General features: G+C 47.9%; 1 protein-coding gene across 1 annotated transcript in view; it reads left to right on the top strand.

Moving 5' to 3' along the window:
• Positions 1–19647, top strand: part of LOC144138786 (uncharacterized) — a 60195-nt gene that overhangs the window by 14052 nt on the left and 26496 nt on the right. The window contains exons 5-7 of the mRNA XM_077671252.1: positions 6836–9444; positions 9513–9670; positions 18632–18834. Coding sequence (XP_077527378.1) covers positions 6836–9444; positions 9513–9670; positions 18632–18834 — 2970 coding nt within the window. The remainder of the gene's footprint in view (positions 1–6835; positions 9445–9512; positions 9671–18631; positions 18835–19647) is intronic.

Here is a 19647-nt window from a genome sequence, read left to right on the forward strand (position 1 = left end):
TCGCGACTTTGGTTGGCGAGTTTGACGCAAAAATATCGGGTGAAAAGTGTAGGATAAAGAACAGCAACAAACATTCGAATGGACTTTTGGAACCACGAAGGAGATATACTGGTTGGATTTGGGCAGAGAAACAACATAAGGCTACTAAACATATTCATTAGCAAACAAAATAATGGGAAATGAACACGGAAAAGCCCAACGGAATAAGTACATCGAAATTGACTTTAAGTCAGAATCCAAGTATTGTGCAAGACGTTTAGGTACTGGAAGATTCGTACCAACGATCTCAAGATGGGTATGAGCAAATTAATGTCAAACTTCAAAAGGGAAAAGGGAAAACTAGTGACAAGTAGAAAACCAAACATGAAGTCACTTACAGCCAGGACGAAGGAGTTTAAAATAGGCCTTCAGAACAAACTCCTTTAGCCTGTGCTGACCAGGGCAGGGGAATCATGCTAAAAGACAAATTAACAACGGCAATCACAGAAACAGCAGTAGCTGTTGGAGAAGCAGCATGTAGAAACTAAACTGGCAAACTAACGCAAAAAAACGAAGGAAATGGTTGCGCAACGTAAGGAAATGATAGTGTCGAGTACGGTGGAGCAAATATAATTAGCCGAGCTGTCGAAATTTATTAACAAAAATCAAAACAAACAGCACTCGTTCGTTTAACAAGGCGGGGGCGAGGAAAATGTGGAGAGAGGTGGAAGCTTAAAAGCAACAAAAAAGCTAGGCAAAGATAGAATGTACTCCCTGAGAGACGAACAGGGAACATAGCACACAATGTGGGCGAGTTAAAGTAACAGAACGATACTGCACCGGTACACGGCAAACACGCTGGAAAAGCGGACACTGTAGAGCCTACAGGCTTTGCCCGGAGTGGCAGGCTTTGCCCTGGTAATAACTAAAAGGTAATTTGAAAAAAAGTGCTCAAAGGCACGAGAAGAGAAATCGCTGCAGGTAAAGGCTATACAACCGTGGATCTCCTAATGGTCGTTGGAGATATTGTACTGGAAAATTTACTAACGTATTTTCAGAATATTCAAGCACTTTAAAGGTGCCCGTAATCTAGAAAAACGCCCACATCATTTCGATTTACAAGAAGGGAGATAGCAAAGATTTAAAAAATAAGACAATTCTGCCTAATCTTAATTCTTCATTTATTGTGGTGTTTAAGTCGCCGAAACACTACCTCGGCTATGGGACGTGCCACAGTGGAATACTGCGGCCAATTCGACCACCTGGGGAACTTAATTGCGGATGCGCTAAAATATCGACACACGGGCGTTTTCGCTTTTCGTCTTCTTGAGAAAAGCAGCCACCATTGCCGGCATCGAACCCCCGTTTTGGGATCAGCAGCACGCCATTGGCATGGAGCCACCGCGGTGGGTCCTACTCAACTGAGTAAGCAATAGCCTAGATTTCCGACAATCCATGGAACAGGCTGGGTTTAGAAAACGATACCCCACAATCGACTACATTTATGTCACCAATCAAGCAATAGGAAAATCCGCATAGTATCCTAAAACCCTTTAGATGGCATTTATAGACTGAGAGTAAGCGTTTGATTTAATGGCCACCGCAGCAGTGCTGGAAGCATTAAAGAACCAAGGAACAGAAACAGTGCCCATAAGGCACATAGATGACATATGTAGGAGATGCATGTGCAGGATAATCCTTCGCAAGCAAAGCGAACAGTTTTTGTATGTGAAGTGAGTAGGAAAGAGGATACCATCTCTCCGAAATTGTTATGAGCCTGTTTACAGGGGTTGCTGGACGCTTGATGGGGGAAATGTAGCACTACGGACAAAGGCGGATGCTTGAGCCATTTAAGAGTTGCTGACGACATAGCCTTTCTGATTGAGTCAGCAGAACACCCACGAAAATGCTTGAGGAACTCCAATGAAATTCTGGCTGAGGACCTGAAGATACAGGTGAATAAATTTCAAATATAATGATGAATTTACAGATATAAGGAGACGTGCCCTACACACTCATTCACTCGCTTGCTCACTCACCCACTCGCTCACTGACACATTCACTGCCTCACTCACCGACTCATAAACGCCCAGTCAAAATTCCCATACATATAGAATTAAAATTTCGGGAGTAAATTTCCGTCATGCCGCAGGGGCCGACCAAGGGGGGATTTTTAACCGCAAAGCTGTTTAGGCCGACACAAAATCTTTGGGCATGGACCGGAAACCGCGAAGCCTTAAAAAAACGTATGGTTAGGTATGTACCGGGAATCGAACCCGGGACCTTTATGCCGTGAACACTGCAACCTAATAACTGGGGCACCCAAAAGCACGAATGGTGAGCAGCGTTGTGGAACAATAACATAAGCAGACAATTGGAAAGAAAAAATTACACCATCTTCCCGCATGGGAACCCTGAGTAGTATGCGAAGCAGCCATGCGGTCGACTGAAGTTCCCATTAGTTTTCAGTTCGTCGTTTCCGTTGACGTTCAGCTTCACCTGCCTTCGTTGTATCAGTAGCTTGTTGACGTAGTTTGAATCAGTGAAGGACATAAGGCGCATTCGTAGCACATGCTCCCATCTCCGTTTGTAGCGCAGTGGGAAGAGCGCCACGTACCTCCCGTGGCGGCCAGGCAGTCGTGGGATCGAAAGCGAGCGCTTTTTATAGTGGACTGCGCTGACGTCAGCCCAAACGCTGACGGGGCTGAAGAGACGCGCATACGCAGTAGAGTGCGGACAGCGGACGAAAAGGGAGGGAGGAACACAGCCCCGAGCATGAGATTCTCCGCATCTAAAAAACTGGCCGCGTATCTGCTCCTTTCGTTGCAAATGTCGTCAAAAGACGATATTCTTTATCGACTTTTGTCAAGTAAATGTCTCCCTTCGCTTTCCCGCTCACCTCTCATGTTGTTCCTCTTGCGTCGCGCTCCTCCCAAGGTAAAGACGCCAAAGGTTTGCTTAAATCATTTTATATTTCCCGCGTTCCACTGCTCCAAACCGTGTGTTCCGATGCCAACGCTGCCGTACGGCGAAGACGCGCGTGAATCGAGGCGCCCTACTTCAACGTTTATAGAACCGCGTTTCTCTACTCCACGTGCGTTGCAAGTAGAGCGTGGAATCTATCGAGTGGAACCTTTCGTAACTGTTGCCGGTTGATTTCTTAAAATGCCGCCAGAAGTTATAGTGGCGCGGGCGACAGCAGGCGATGGTGGAGGGATTTTAAGTGCGAATGCACTTCTTAAGCGAGCCTGAAGCGTCCGCCGCCGTCCGCATAGCAACAGCTGCGGGTGCGCGCGCTCCTCGTCTTCCTTGGCAACGGGGGGAGATGGGCGCGCGCTGCCTGGCCGCTGACATGGCACATACCCACGTGGGGGATTGGCCAGGAATCGGGCGTGAGAAGGGCTAATGCACCCGATTAAAGGAGTACTGACATGAAATTTCAAAGCTGAGATCCGCTCTAGCAATCAAGTACAACGACAACACAAATAGGTGTCTGTGAATAAATGCATCTTTCTTTCTTTGTAGTTGTGTGGGTGGGTGTGATCTCTCTTTCGCGAACATTACCGAACCGCGCAAATTCAACTCGTGCATTCGCACTTTCACATTCTTCCCCTCGGGGAAATGCGGGGAATTTTTTTTTTCTGCAGTTGATGGAGTATTTAATCTCGCACAAATCGAACATGTACGATTTTTTATAAAGGAACGCTGCAAATATCACTTCTGTATAACTTTGTTGTCTTATATTTGCGTAATATCTTGTTGTTCTTCACCAATATTGACAAGTATGAACATTACACCGGACTTAGACGGGCACATTTAGCTGTGACTATATAAGACTATTGCGAGGCCTTGTTTTAGTTTGGCCGGGTGGCTGAATCGGGTCACAGACAGACAGACGGACAGACATACAGACAGACCGAAATTTCTGGGTTGAAGTAGCCCAAGAAAGACTATCGTGTTTTAAAAATGTTTCCCGTCGTCGGAATCGAACTAGTTTTGTTCTTGGCCGGGGATTCTAGCACGGGCTAACGCAGGCCACCTTGGGAGAGATGTGAAAGCCTGCAGACGAAACCATCTCGGCCTGCTATCCGTGCACGGAGTAACAATCCGGGCATAAAACCGGACATGAAAACGATCTGGGCACGAAAAAACTTCAGCAGCAACTTCTGAAATAAATGTGAAATGATGAAAACTTGGCGCCTCGCTAAATAACTTGATAGCATACTTAGGTCGGCTCAATGGGCCATGTAATTAAAAAATATCGGAATAACACTTAGGCACCGTAACTGAGGTTCCTGTATCAGAGAACGAATTAGAATAGAAGATACCCTAGTTCAAAATAAAAAAAAAACGAAATAGACTTTGGCTCGCCACGTAAATAAGCGAAATGACAAACTGTGTACAACGGCATCTAAAAATGCGTTTTAGGGTTTCGCCCCGACCAACACTATCTGGGTGATTCTGCATTTCCAAACAAAATGGGTGTTCTTAACGATTCGCGGAAAATCTCTGGCTGAGGGATTTATCGCAACTGATTTTTGCTAATAAATGTTAGTAATACCAATGAACGACACCAATTTTAAGGGTTTCCGCCTACGACGCTGCTAAAATGGCGAAAAGGATTTTTTTAAGGTAACAAGTGTTACAGCCATTGGTGTAATTAGTGTAGTGGCCCAGCCTAGCATCACCGTGTACTACCCATAGCTAAGTATAAACATGCTAAAAGCGCCCTGATATTCATAGGCAATCAAGTGCTCCAACAAGTAGAAGGGTATGAGTACCTTGGACAGGTGGTCTGGCGATCCCAACCACGACAAAAAAATCCAGCGCAGATTAGAAATGGACTGGGGTGCACCCGGCAAACATTCCAAAATAATGAGCAGCAAGCAACATTTGTCACCAAAATAAGCTCAGTCAAACACCTGTATAACGAAGTGTGTGGGACCGCAATAATTGTTCTTTAGACAGGTCACTTCGTTATATGCGTCCGGCATTTCACTAAGCTTCAGTGAATCAGATAATCAGAGAAATTATCACCAGACTTAAACTACAACACCGGGACGAAAGCGAACAGTTTTATTGTGCACCATAGTATGATGTACTGCATGTGCAAGCGGCACCGACCTGACGCTGTCAAGCTTCACGGCGTGCTGCGGCTTGAGGACAGGAGTGACAAGATATTCATCTGAAGCCCAGCAAATGAAGCTACCGCTTCGCGGTTCCCATAACACTTGGCTCCTTTGGAAGCTCTGGAACGATGTGGTCAGCCATCCGGTGAGAATAAACCAGGACGTGGCCAACCCACGAGACGTAATCTTCGGCCTTCACAATTGGTGCTACGCCGCAACACACACCGTATATGTTTATCGATTCCTGCAGCTGCCTGGCCTAACTAAATGGCTGACGGTGGCTGGCACACCTATCGGCTGCGCGTTACCCCGTGTAAGGCTAGGCGTTCGTTATCAAAGAACAGATCAGGGAATCTGAGCAAGAATTTTTTTTTAAACAGGTATATTCGTTGTAGTGGTCTTCGCTGTATTGGCGTTCACAATACATCGGAAGCATAGGAACTGGGCCACATCATATGATATGCTTCGTTGTGCTGGATATTTCGTTGTAGAAGGTTTCGTTGTAGCGGCGTTTGACGTATTATACTACGAATACGTCCAGCTGGTGATTACACATGCGACAATACCATGGCGTCTTACTGAACTATAAAGCAATCTTTCGTCGGCCCAACGGGCCACAGGGCTTGGGATGATCAGAGAAAAGCTTAGGGACAGAATACAAGCCTTCTGAATCTGGAAAGAAACTCGGGTAAACGATAGCATATTCCAATTCAATAAAAATAATTTGGCTTGGGCTCGTCACGTAGTGGGACAAAATGACAACCGGTTGACTGGAAGAACAGAGGGGAAGCCGAGAGACGGGCGTAAAAGTAAGGGGAGACCATTGAGTTGAAGGATGGACGAAATAAGGGCGCTCAAAGTCAACGAATGGGCTCGGGAAGCGCAAGAAAGTAGCTTGTGGAGACCTTCGTCGAGCAGTGGACATAAATAGGCTGCTGAGAAAGATGATCATGCCTTCATAGAGCTATGATAACACGCAATGCAAACCTAGTCCTGACAATGGTATGGCTGGCATACGTAGTACTGAGTTCCTGGCTTTGTCAGAGGGGCTACCGTTCGCCGCATGCTGCCGTAAACGCGCGTACAGGTAGAGTGGTACAGCTTAAACAACTTACTGAAAGGCAATATTCTTTAACTTCTTCATGGAAAGGGGTATTATTGATATTGATGAAAAAGTGAAAATAAGACGATTATCCAGTCTTTTAGTACCATCATATATATCTTTTTATATCTGAGCCTACATATATTGCTATTACTTCAAAGTAATCTTATTTTATATCTATACCATAATTTATCTATTTAGCAATGTTTTTATAACGGAGTCGGGGCAGCCATCTTTTCGCATAATGCGCGCTCTTGTGTAAGTCGAAGCTGTGAGATATTGTAAACTTACGCACCCCAAGCTTTGAAGATAAGACACTCCTAAAAGTAGTGCTAACTGATTGTAATATGGTACCACATTGTCGGAAACTGAAAAAGCTTGCAGTTTAGTCTAGTAAATAACATAACTCGTCGTAACCTCCTATTTGTCAACTGTACTGGATGATGTTCGAACTTAAGAAACTATTAGAGATGCATATTGACTTTGCAGGTCACGTAGGACACAATTTGTTTCAAGGATTTCACTCTAACCTCTTTTAATATCCCCAGTCGTCTGTCGGCGGTACCATATCTATTGTAATCGTTGGTGACGGAAAGTTTGTTTGTTGAATTTGAAAATCATGCAGGTTCCCTCAATCTGAGAAGCCTGCTCCCACCGTCCAGAGGAAATACGCTGCCTAAAACACAACCTCGAAGTGCACAAGAAGAGCAACGTCCATCATCTACCGTGCAGCTGCACCCACCGGCGTCGGTGACAACTCCTGAGGTGCGGTGCGACGCAAAGCAGTCGGCGCCACCCGCCTTAGGCAGCTCTGCGCCTATGCAACCGCAGAGAAGTCGGGCACGCGCCTTTAAACCTTCCATCTTGTTAGACAGTAACCAGAAGAAGGATTCGAGGAATACCGAACGCTCTGCCTCGTTTTCTGGAGGCCTCTGGCGCAAACTCAGCTTATTGGGCGCTCTCGCTCGGAGAGGGTCTTCCGTTTTTTGGCCCGCAAAGCACGACACGGAGCAGGACGTGAACAACCACTACGCAGTTGAGGGAGTAGGTACCGCTCTGAATGAACTGTGGGCACCGACAGGGCTTCTCACGCATGCCCAGCCAGGGAATTCGACAAATCCAATACGTGTAGAAACACCGGCAGAGGCATTAATTCGAAGACAAACAACCCGGCAGCCACAACCGGCAAGGCTAGAAGAGCTGTCTGAAAGCGCAGATCCGGAATATCTGACAACTGCTGCAGATCTTGCGGGGCTGATCCATACAGATGGTATGCAAACACCAGCAACGATGACCGATAAGACCGAATATGCCCCCGAACCCGACCCAGAGGGTGACGACGCACAGACGAACACGGTAACGTATGCAACCGCAAAGAATGAGGGAGTACTTTGCGATCCATCACTGTCGATTGCATGGAGCGATCGCACCCAATCGGCGCAATCACACCCGCTTGGTTCGCAGAAGCTCCAAGCCCCCTGTGAGCATTTAAACGTGTCAAGGTCAGCAACATCTACAAGCATGGCTACAGGCACATGGACGGATACTACTAGCCTGCACAGCACACTGGCATCTTCTTTGGCTGGTGTTGAGCAGGAGTCGAACGTAGACGAGCGTAAAGTTCAAATGAAGCAAGCAGTTGAAGCTCAGCATCAGTCTCACAGCAAGCCTAGTGGCAATGAGAGTATGGTTTGTGGGAAGACTGACGAAAAATTACACCAGCAAGACGACGACGTAAGTAACAAAGGCCTAAACAAGCAGGTCGGCAAGAGCGTATCTTCAACACCACAGGAGGTTTCACTTCAAAAAATGAGGAAAGTACAAGGCACGAAAGGCAAGGGAAGCGACTACAAAAAAGCTAAGAGGAAGACACCATCTAGAAGAAGCAAAGGTACCTGCCCTAATGAAACCAAGCAGCCTAGAAAAAAGACCAGCGGCCTCCCCAAAACATCCCCCGGTAGTAAATCTCCCGGTGGGAGGGTTACTCTCATTCAAGAGAACCGGGAGACTAAAGAATACGAAGTTCCTGCGCCCACCAACAATAGTCGGCGTAGCGAATTCCCAGCTATAGTTCCCGCAAACAGCGAGCAAAGGCGTATTACTCAAGCCCTCGAGGTTGTGTTTCCAGGTAATAAAGGAATCTCTGGTGGGTCATCTGTCTTTCAGGAACTCGCTCTTGGCGTGGGAAACGAACGAAACGCAAAGGAAAACGTAGCTCCGAGTTCGCAAGTGGGTCTGCAGGATGAATCCGGAAATGAACCGCATGGGACACGCCAGATTTTGCGCAACGAGGACGTAGCTCTGTCTCAACCGCAACAGCACGCGGAAGAGCTGAGGAAGCCTGAACCACCGAACGCGTACGCCGAAGCGAAGTATGGTACTGGCACCCACACCATACACAGCCCAGGAAAGAGGGGTCTCTGGGAACCTAGCCGGGCATTTAGGTCACTCGTCAAAAGTGGCCGGCGGGAATGTAGCCAAGCCGGAAAGGGCGTGATGGACGTGATGACGACAGTGAAAGCTAAGCCAGGTGAGCTTCCACTCGTGAAAAGCCTTAGAAGCAAGGCCTCGACGCCTCAGTCTTCTTACAACGGGCCGACTGAGAAGTCATACAAAGCTGTGAATGCTGCGCCGGTCCCGCCTAATGAACAAACAGTAGGGAGAGTGCAGAACATGGCATTGGTTTCTGTAGGGAGCGAGCAGAACATTGCACTGGTTCCTGAATTCGCTGCTACAGACAATGCGGGAACAATGCAGCCAGAAGGAGCCACAAAAACATTTCAACCCAAACATGTAATGGAAGCGATTGCTCGTGAGGCAGAGCCCGGAGATATTTTTGATACCATGCCTCGTTCTCAGACAATTGAAGCCGTAGTAGTGAAAAATAAACCTGAAACATCGGAAGCAATCACAGTCGAGCTTGAAAAAGAACCGGATCACGATCGTTCGAGTGTAGGTGTTCTTCAGAGTGCACCTGATGACAAAGCTGTAGTCGTGAGGCGGCCTGCAGTGACCTACGGGCCGGAAACCACTAAGATATCGGAAACTGGACAGTGTTCAGTGACGAACGAACCCTCTCCTTCTCCTGGCTGTGATTCAAGACGACGTCCTAGCTCAACGTCGTTTGTTTCCCTCTCCTTAGTCAACAAGGACAATGCGTCAGTAAGCGGTACTGTGGTGTCTTTCGGACGTGACGTAAAAGAATCAGAGGAAACGTTGCCTCGGCGACATGCGGTAAGTGCTACACAACTGTGCTTATTTTGAGCAGTTTGGTTCAATGGCATCGCACTAATGTTCTGCAGGCCCCGTCCTCTGCGCCACCGCCTGCAGCGGAGCCAGTAACCCTGCAGAGAAGGCGACTGTCCATCCTCAGGCCCCCGGGTGCCGTGGCCGCTCCGGGTCGAATTTCTGGGGGTACACCGGTGGTAGACTTTGGCAAGGACGTTTGCGTCGTCATCAGGTACACTCCTTTGCGTGGTTCCTTGTAAAGGATCTAGAGTTTTGGAAATTTTTCTAAGTGCCTGGTCTGCTTGCATATTTTATGAGCAAAATGCGTGCAGAGACCGTTACGCAATTTTCAATTAGCAACAATACAGACCGTTGCTTTTAAAATAATGATTGAAGTGCGACGGGTAAAAAAATGAAAGGGAGAGAGAATTGCTTTGATGTCAAATGTGCAGAATTCTTCAGCAAAACAATGTTTCAATTAAGAGCTCCGTGTTTTTTTATGGCAAAATCTCACGTGTAGTTGCTTCGAAGTTATTAGCGCCTGCTTCCAATCTATCGTACATTTGAATAACTGAACTATGTTTATGTCTAAAGCACTTTAGGTGAGCAAAAAATTTTCTAGATGTCCAGCCGCTTTGCCTTCGCTCATCGTTATCCGCCGCGATGATGCTCCGTAGTGTCCCACTTCGCAGTCTTGTACTCGGCCAACCTCGACATATATACGGCCACCCATTCGCTTTCAAAGCACGGCACTTTTTAATGGTCCTTGTCGGGCGCTTCGACGCACTAGCTGGTGCGGGCCCTGGAAAGCGCAGCGCGGAAATGGGAAAAACGTGTTGCGCGGCGCTTTCCAACGCCGCGCATTCCGGAAAGGCCGCGCCTGCTCGCGCCGGATGTCCTTTCGCCCACCACATGGGGATGGACCCCGACGGAGAGGACTCGCTTTCCCACTTCCCCCGGTCCTCAGCGGCAAGATGAAGGGAAGATGAAGACTGACAGACGCGGTCAGGGTGCCGGAGAACTCGGCCCGTCGTCTTCAGGCTCCGCCCGAGTACTGTTCAGGCTCCGCCCGAGTACTGTTTCTTAGCCGCCCGCTGGGCTGTAAATAAATGTACAGTTTTTGTATCGGAAGCTGAGTTTGTCGATTGAGGATACCTGAGGTCAGATCCTCAGCGCTCTTGCGGATTGGAGAAGCCCCGGGGAAAATAACGTCTTGAAGATAACTGGTGCAGTCGGCAGGATCTTCAACAGCGACGACTCAGCCAGCCGCCCGGTGAGACGGGCCCTTCGACGGACGGAGCACGCCGAGAAATCGCGGTCTGCTGAACGAGATCGGCAGGAGCTGCGAGCTCGTAAGCCAGGTGGAGAAGTGGTTCGACCGACGCTCAACGGACTTCTCAACGGAGACCGGGGCAGTGTCTGCGGCCTGCTGAGCGGTAGAAACGCACATTGACCGGTGGTCAGCGGATGCAGCAGCAGCCTGCTGAACGAGATCGGCAGTAGCAGCGAGCTCGCCGGCCAGGTAGAGAAGCGGCTCGACCAGCGCCCAGTGGACCTCTCAACGGAGACCAAGGCAATTTCTGTGGCTTGCTGAGCGGCGGAGAAGCAGCTGTACCAGCGGTCAGTGGAGGCGTCAGCAGCCCACTAAACGAGGAGTGGCAGGTGCAGCGAGCTATCGGCAGGCGAGAAGTCAGTGGGCCATTGTTTGGTGGACACCTCGGCGGAAGGAGCCCCGCATAAATGAATACCCCATCTGCACCTGTGCGGCATCTCCAGAGGCGCCGAGCTATGCAGGTCAGCGCCTCACTTGATCCTGGGTGCGTGGCTCACCATGACATGTAGGGTACTTCATGAGCAGCCCTGAGATAATTGGGGGCGGTTAGTTAGGTATGGTGAGATGGAGCTGAGTCTGAGGGCTGACGAGGCAGCAAGCTTCAGGATTAGGTCACCCATGTCGTTCGCTGACGAGATGGCCCTACTGCAGGCGAAATTGAAGATCTCTGCGGTGGAGTTAACAGCGGAACGTCTAAGGAGTGAGCGTTTGAGAAGCGCTAACAACGGCACCGCCTCACCGATCGGGCAGCGAGCACGAGGGTGCAGCGAGATCGATGGGAGATTAAACTGCATGAGCATTCTGCAAGGAATGCTCGTACATATGCCATCCGAGGAAGCGCTTGTGCTTGATTGGTTCGCTGGTGCCGAGGCCAAGCTTGAGTCCTACTATGTTCCGCCAAAATGGCGAACCGGGGTAATTCTTCCCTAGTTGAGCGTGAGCGCTAGAGTGTGTCTAGCTGGACTCTCAGGGGAGCAGCGGAAGAACTATGCAGTTCTTAAAGCAGCAGTACTGAAGGGGCTGGGGCTGGCTTCAGGTGAGCGTGAGCCCGTTGTCGCACCGTGCGGAGACGAGTAACATTCTGGTAGCATGGCCGAGCGGCCAGTAGCTTTGCAGGATGCAGCACGGGAATTGCGCGAATAATCGGATGCAATTGGTGTCGCGCAAAGCTCATTTTGTGCTTCTGGAGATACCCAAATGTCGAGTCGCGAAAATGTGATTGCCATGGGACGCTCCAGCGATTTAGAGAGGAAGTGCAGATCAGGGTACGGCCGCTGATGTAATGCAGCCCCAGGGAGTTGCAGGTAGGACTGTAGCAGTGGCTGAGGAGATAGCCTCTCCAGCATTGCATGTCAGCGTTGATATGGCCCCTAAATAGCCCTCTCCTGCGTACGCTGACCAACGGTGTGTAGTGGAGCACTGCGTTTCGAGCGCAGAAGCAGCCGAACCTGAGGGTTCGCCTAGAAAGAGGCGAAAGCGTCAGCCAGCTTCACCTTAATGCAGCGTGGCTGCAACGCATGCTGACGAGCCAGCAGCAATCCCTTCTCGAGCGAGAAAGCGAGGAGCGGGGCCCCTGATACTGTTGTGTGACGGGGTGCGCCGCATGGCGAGGGTGTTTTGGAACGACGACGGCCGGTGCGTACCGCCTTCTAAAGGCCGCTCACTCTGAGTGAACTTGAGTGTTGTGGCTATAAATGGTCATGGTGACCTGCAGCCAGGGTCATGAGGCACTGGCCAAGGTGATTGTTGTGTCGCCAATTGAAGGAACGATGGAGCACGCGCGAAAAGTGTGTGTGGTGTGTGTGTTCCGTGTGTGAAAGGTTCCTGAAGTTATGTTTGACAGTGGCGGTGGAGGTATCATGCCCTTCGACGCACTAACTGGCGCGGGCCCTGGGAAGAGCAGCGCGGGAATGGGAAGAACGTGTTGCGCGGCGCTTTCGAACGCCGCGCATTCCGAGAAAGGCCGCGCCTGCTGGCACCGGATGTCCTATTGGCCACCACATGGGGATGGACCCCGACGAAGAGGACTCGTTTTCACCCTTCCCCGGCCGTCAGCGGCAAGAGGAAGGGAAGATGAAGACAGATACGGTCCGGGTGCCGGAGAGGTCGGCCCGTCGTCTTCGGGCTCCGCCCGAGTACTGTTTCTTAGCCGCCCGCTGGGCTGTAAATAAATGTACTGTTTTGTATCGGAAGCTGAGTTTGTCGGTTGAGGATACCTGGGGTGAGATCCTCAGCGCTGCTGCGGCTTGGAGGAGAAGCCTCGGGGAACAGAACGTCCCGAAGATAACTGTCCTGGTGGCTGTTTTTGCCTGGATATGTGAAACAAGAAAACGCTCAGGTGCACAAAATGGAGGGACGTGTTTTATATCTGGTTGTGTTAAACTAACCGTAGCCAACGAGTTCAGCAGAATGCATAGCCAGGGTGTAGCTTTGGTGCACAGCAAAAAAGCCAATGCAGAGGGAAAATTTCACTCTGTGAAGAAGGATCACGAGCGAAGCTGGCAAGGTCCAATGAGTGCATGTAACAAAACACGTTTGTGTGTAATTTTAAATAGAGGTTACTTTCTTTAAATTAGCTGAATTAAACTTGCAAAAACTTGTTATTCTGGTGGAGAAACACTGGGCTGTTGGTTTCCCGCTCGCGTGGGAGGCGTTTTATTAATTATCTGTGTAACACTAAGTCAAACCACACGACCACGGAAGACAGCACACATCCGGATTTGTCTTACCGGTACATTGAGCATGTCATCGGTGAGAGCACGAAGCATCGCTGAGTGTGCACGCCCCCTCCACCTCTCCAACTGTGCACGCATAACTTGCAAGTGGTGGTGTTTTGGCGTGAAAGTGACCGTCAAAAATGTCGCTCCAGAAGCATTTAACCAGGACGAGAATAACGCCGAGGAAATCTCAACCTCTGGAGTTTCAAGAAAGATATACACCAGTTCTTTGGAGCAAGAAATTTCCGGTCTTCACCCATTTACTTACGCAACATTTACGTGAAAATGGAGGCATATACAGCTTCGCAGAAAAAACATGGCTGCGGCTTAGCTCGGTTAGGCCAGTTACACAAACGAAAGCAGCCAAAGCACAGCTTGTCAACCGGACAATATGGCTGGTAGAGCATTCCGCACTGCGAGCAGTCACTACCGTAGTTTTGTCGTTTTCCGAAGCCGTCATCGAAGTTTAAACACCGGAATACATGGAGCGAATATGCGATGGCGAATAATACCCCGCAGCGGCTGAAAAAAACGTCATCCGCCGCCGATCCACCTCGGCCCGATATCATCGTCTGCGCCCTCACTCGCCCTCACTGGGCCCTCACTAGCTCGGCCCTCACCAACCTGCGACTTGAGCCGTGGCCTGCGCCTCTCCAGTCCTGGTAAAATCCGCCACCTAAAGCTCCTGCTGGGTACGCTACAAGCTTGTGGCGCGCCCTGCAGCGTTTTCGCCTGTACCCCGCTGCCCGAGTTGTTGGTGACCGGCTTTGCGGTGACGCGTATGGCACTACGAGGACTACGACTCCAGGCGACCACAGTGCTCCATCCAGGCCGCCGACGTAGTACACTGCGACACAGTTACCATTTCCCACTCTTCCCTCCCCTAACAATCCCTCCACCGACCCAGCACTTATCCATTGCCGCGCCCAAATGCAACAAAATGGAGTAAACATGTTTTCAATCAGCACATCTCCCGACGCTTACCTCGCCGAGGGTCCCGTTGTTCAGTCGTACTTATGTTTCCGGCTCACCCCTTTAGCAAAAGCTAGCAACTTCAGCAGGATGGCCCGACGCATATTGCCGCTTTGGCCACTGCTACGGCGGAGACACAACTTCGCCGCAGACGGGCCAGCTCGCTTTCGAACGCCGCGAGCTGGCGTTCGAACGCCGCGAGCTCGCTCACCTCCTGCCTGACATCCTCCTCCCTCAGTCACTCTCCCTCTTTCACGCCGCCGCGGCGTGGGGGAGGGTCGGCACTGGAGGTACGGCACTCACCGCGAAGGCGAGGCACGTGGTTTTGCTTCAAGGTCGAGAGTCACCCACGGCGAAACTTGCTGGACAAGGTCAGTAGTGCTTTCGCAATGAACCCCGTCCCTGTTCCCGAGTTTTAAGTGTGTGTTATATCTCTGGTATTGTAAACTAACCCGCAGCCTCTCAGTAGGGCATGCCGCATAGCATAGGAATAATTTTAGTGCATAGGGAAAAAATCGGCTACGTATCTGCTCTCTTCGCTGAAAACGTCGTCGAAAAACGATGGTTATCTGCCGTCTCTGGCAGGTAAACGTCTCCCTTGTCTCTCCCGTCCACCTTCATGCTCTTCCCTCCAGTCTCCCTTCCCCCACAAGCAACACGTGAATTCACTTTTCCCGCGTTCCACTGCTCGGGCTACATTTATTAGAACCTTTGGCTACAGCTTGGCTACAGTTGGATGTCTACGATTGTTTTCAACATGTTTTCAATATGTTGTTCAAATATGTTCAAATATTGTTCAATATGTTCAACATGTTCAAATATTGTTTTCAACGAGTATTTTTATTCCTTTTGCAAAAACACGCACGCATCTATTTTCAATTCCACCAAGACTGAGTTACAGTTGATGTTTTGCCTCGATTATGTGCAATGTTTTCTTTCGTTTCAACGATGGTGACAAGTATAAAGCATGCTTCCAGATTTAGTGGATTAGAAAGGTTTTTCCAAAGGAGTATAAAATTCTGTCGTTTCCTATCGAGTATAAATTTTAGAATGCTTCTTGTTTTAGAATTCCTTTAAATAGAGGGATTGACTTCTACGCAGAAAAACTGACTGACCAAAATTTTCTGGTCTAAGAAACTCAGGAATTGCTTGGGTTTGGGCGAGTTCGTTCATATCGACTTGAAAATTCAGCTTGAACGAAAACCAGCATTGTGTCCGTGCTTCCTTCCCACGTCCCGTGGTTTTCGCCAGCATTGTGTCCGTGTTTCCTTCCCAAGTGGTGTGGTTTTCGTTCAAGCTGAATTTTCAAGTCGTTTCTAGTCTAAGTGGCGCATGAAATACTATCATTGTTAACAATCGTAAGGTGAAGCTTTCTTTGCGAGAATTCGCAAAGCCTGGACCGTGTAATGCACTGCATTTGCGTAAAAATCCACAACTTGCTCGAGCTACGCATTTGAAGTCAAGGGTGTGACAGAAGCCTGTCTGGTCGAGATGCATTTTGATGAAGAAAGACAAGGACGCCGACCACAAGTTAGGGCATGCCGCATAAACCACAGATACAAAGGCGGTAATATTGCAGGTAGAGATAATTTGCCGAGTCGTATTTCTCAGGCCGAAAATTCAAAAATAGAAAAAAAGAATTTTCAGCAACATAATAACGAAACCAAAAAGAGGCAATCTCTACATCTCAAAAAAAACACTGAAATAAAAATCTATTAAATAAGCATCGAAACAACAAATACAAAACAGAGAAAACGGGCCGACCATGTAGCGCCCTGAATATGCACATTCTGCAAGTAAGATATTTCATCGGTAAAATAACATAAATGGAGGTAAATAGCAAATCAAGATTTGAAAAACTAGTGAATACAACAAACGAAAAAAATAAAAGTTTCACACGCGAAAAATAAAGAAATCAGAAATATTTATGCCTAAATGTCATGCAAATACGAAGACTGAAATAAATAGTTCCGGAAACGAGCGTAGGAAACGCGAATAAAAAATAGGGAAAACGGCCAATCCTGTAGCGGCCTAAATTGACACAAAATCCATAAGCAGGGAAGCAACGCATTTAATTTCTACGCGGCCAAAGATACCTGGTCGAACAGAGTTTTGAAAACCCAGCAAATAGAAAACGAAATTGGAATTTTGCAAGAACAAGATAACGAAATCAATAATCGCACCCTATAACTACCCAAGAAAGGTTGTAGCAAATTTATATTCCCGAAAAACGGCGTCGGAACCCTGAATTAAAATGGCAAAAAAGGAGCCAACTGTGCAACGCCCGGTATTTCCACAAAATGCAGAATTAGCGGAAGTAACACATTTATTCGCTGTAATGGCGTAAATTAGGCTAACCTGTCAAACAGAATTTTGAAAAAATACAAAATACAAAAACTTAAAGAAACAAAACTAATAAAACAATAACAAGGTCAAAAATGTGCATCGTACTGACAGTGTTGCTAGACTGAACTGTTTGTAGCCTTACTGGGCAACGTAATTTTTATGTTGGCGTTGTATTAAACGATTGGGCTATGTGGCTATATTGGGGCTACACCTTCACAAACGAAATAACACTCAAAAAACTGTTTTAACGATGCACTACGTTTCGAACCTAGTGTGCTTGCACTACGTTCGCAAGCCTGGCGACTTTTGTTGCCAGTTCGCAGAAACCTCAAGAATTGATTTCAATAGGGACAGTGTAGAACCCGCAACGTCAGCTGCTACGCGCCACTATGTGGATGGGCACATCTTGATAAAAAAACTCGGAGTGAAATAAAAAATCTAGCAAAACAACAAAGGAAACACTAATAAACATTTTTTACTGACAGCCAAATCGCGCATTATCGCATACATCCGCATAAAAGTACTCTACCGGCGAGGTTAAGGCCTTTAATTGCTGTAATGGCGTAAATGCATAGTATAGAAAAAAAAGGGAAACATTCATAGCAATGAAACAACTTCAATTGTGGGCTACCCAAACAAAATCAAACAATAAAAATTTACGATGAGCACAAGCGGCGTAACAATGGGGCTCATTCAGAGAGAAATATTTGAATTTCTGCACATTATTATTTACCGATCACTTTGGAGAAGCTACACAGCGCACGTCGCGATGTAGAATAGCCATAGATTGTACAAGACCAAAAGAGCAAGCACTTTTACAATTTAACCCTTCGTGTCAACGTGTAACAAAACGAAATCAGTGCCAGCAAGTTTTGGTAGCGTTGTGACATGAACTAGTTTTTCGAAATGGACGCTCGTATACAGATACCAAATATATCGCATCTCAGCAGTAGTCCAGCTCATTTAAACTGGAAAGGGAAATTGTAACTGATGTTTTGCAAATGAAAGTACTGCCGAATCGCGGTACTTCCACAGTAATTGGTGGTTCGCAGTTCGCAGTAATTGGTGTAACTGTAACTTCCCATTCATTGTGTCTCTCAAAAAATATGAGGGTTGTCACTTCAAATCAATGAAGAGTTCGGATATAAAAACTGTGGAGGGATGTGCAATGTTTCAGCCGTTCCCTAGATACCACATATATTTTGCGGACGCTGAACATCAAACGAAATGCAAAAAATTTGACGGAGATACCGGAAGCGAGAAGGACTGTGTCAAACCTCTTCAAGCGTTATTCATATCATTGATTTTACAAAGATTTTCCACACTTCAATACCGAGTGTGGGCCACGAATAGAATTTCTAACATTGATTCGCCTGTGAACATCGAAAAACAAGGATAAATGTCCTCTGAGATAATATGAGATAATAATATGAGATCAAATGAGATAATATCTTCTGGTAGGAAACATTCTACATCGCTCTCGCTACAGAACGTTGGTTCCACTTCTGCTTGAACCCTGTAGGTTACAGCGCTTTTCATCTATTTTAATTGCAAAGCACATATCCCGAAAGGCATTCATAAGCTCAACTGCACCTTAGGTCGATTCGACTGTGCTCACTCTGTCGTGGTGCTACACAACGGCTTTACGAGCGCAACTGGTTCGACAAAGCCCATTAGCATACATTAGCTTGGTGAATTCCTATAATTTCTTAAAAGGCTTTTGTAAGGGCAAGTTTAATCAGTCACTAAGGTTCAGTTTTTTGGAAAATGTATTTGATAAAACTAATGTGGTCAACATGGTCAAGTGCGGAACTCTCTGTCCCAGCCCAGAGAAGTATCGGGACAGTCCTGCGGGAGTCCTACGGCCAGTTCGACGTGTCTCCTTGGCGGCAGTGCCTTTGTCAGTTGGAAACGCTTTGGAGCGCCAGCCACGGAGGCGGTCACTCGCACCACGGCGATTGTTCCGGCTCAGCAGGGCGTCTGCTTTCGAGGAGACATCTCGGAGCACTATGCGGCCATCCATGACATGTGAGTGCCTTGTATCCCCGTCGTCCTACCGTTGGTCTGTGAACACGGGACCAAAATTATGTACCAGCATCGAAAACCAAATACTTAGTAATGCATCACTTCCTGGGTGACAATGTAGGGAGCAAAGCGGCGGGCTGTAGAAGCGATTAGCTTACCTACATTGGGAATGGGGAGAAGCGGGGCTACAGAGGACCTCTTGACATTGCTTCGAAAATCTCCCACTCCGTGTATGGACGACTTAGGAGGTTTGTGCATGTTTCATGATTACTATTTATTCCCACCAGCTGACCGCAACGGGAGTGTTGAATGGATGGGTACATAGAGAGACATTCCCATTAGGGCCTCACATGAAGTAGTCAATGTGGCTGCGCGACCCCTCCATAGCGTTTGTCGGAAACTTAGGCAAGTAATATAGAGAGCACAAGACCGAGGCTGAGAAACTAAGTAGCTGGTTTTCAAGAGATATCTGCATTAATGTTCTAAAAGGATTCGAGCTTTTGCATATTTCCCGGCAAGACTTCGGAAAACTGCGTGTAAAGCGTCTGCATCGTAAAATTTGCATTCAGATAGCCTTCTCCAATAATGTCTAGTAGGTTACCGCTTCAAAGAAAAAAAATGGCCTACAATATTTTTATAGGTCCCTGCAAATGGGTTCGTTAGGCTCCAGGTTGCCGAAACTGCAATGTAAGCCGTTCTACGCTCGCCGCTCTCACCACCTCAGACTCTTTCCGTGCACTCCCGCTCCCCTCGTGATGAGGTTTATCCAATGCAGTTACTTTTCCGCCTTCGCACTATTCGCTCGCCCAGGGTTCA

The sequence above is a fragment of the Haemaphysalis longicornis genome, unplaced genomic scaffold (assembly GCF_048455015.1).
Source record: "Haemaphysalis longicornis isolate Haplotype H1 unplaced genomic scaffold, Haemaphysalis longicornis Haplotype H1 scaffold_5, whole genome shotgun sequence".
Classification (NCBI taxonomy): domain Eukaryota; kingdom Metazoa; phylum Arthropoda; class Arachnida; order Ixodida; family Ixodidae; genus Haemaphysalis; species Haemaphysalis longicornis.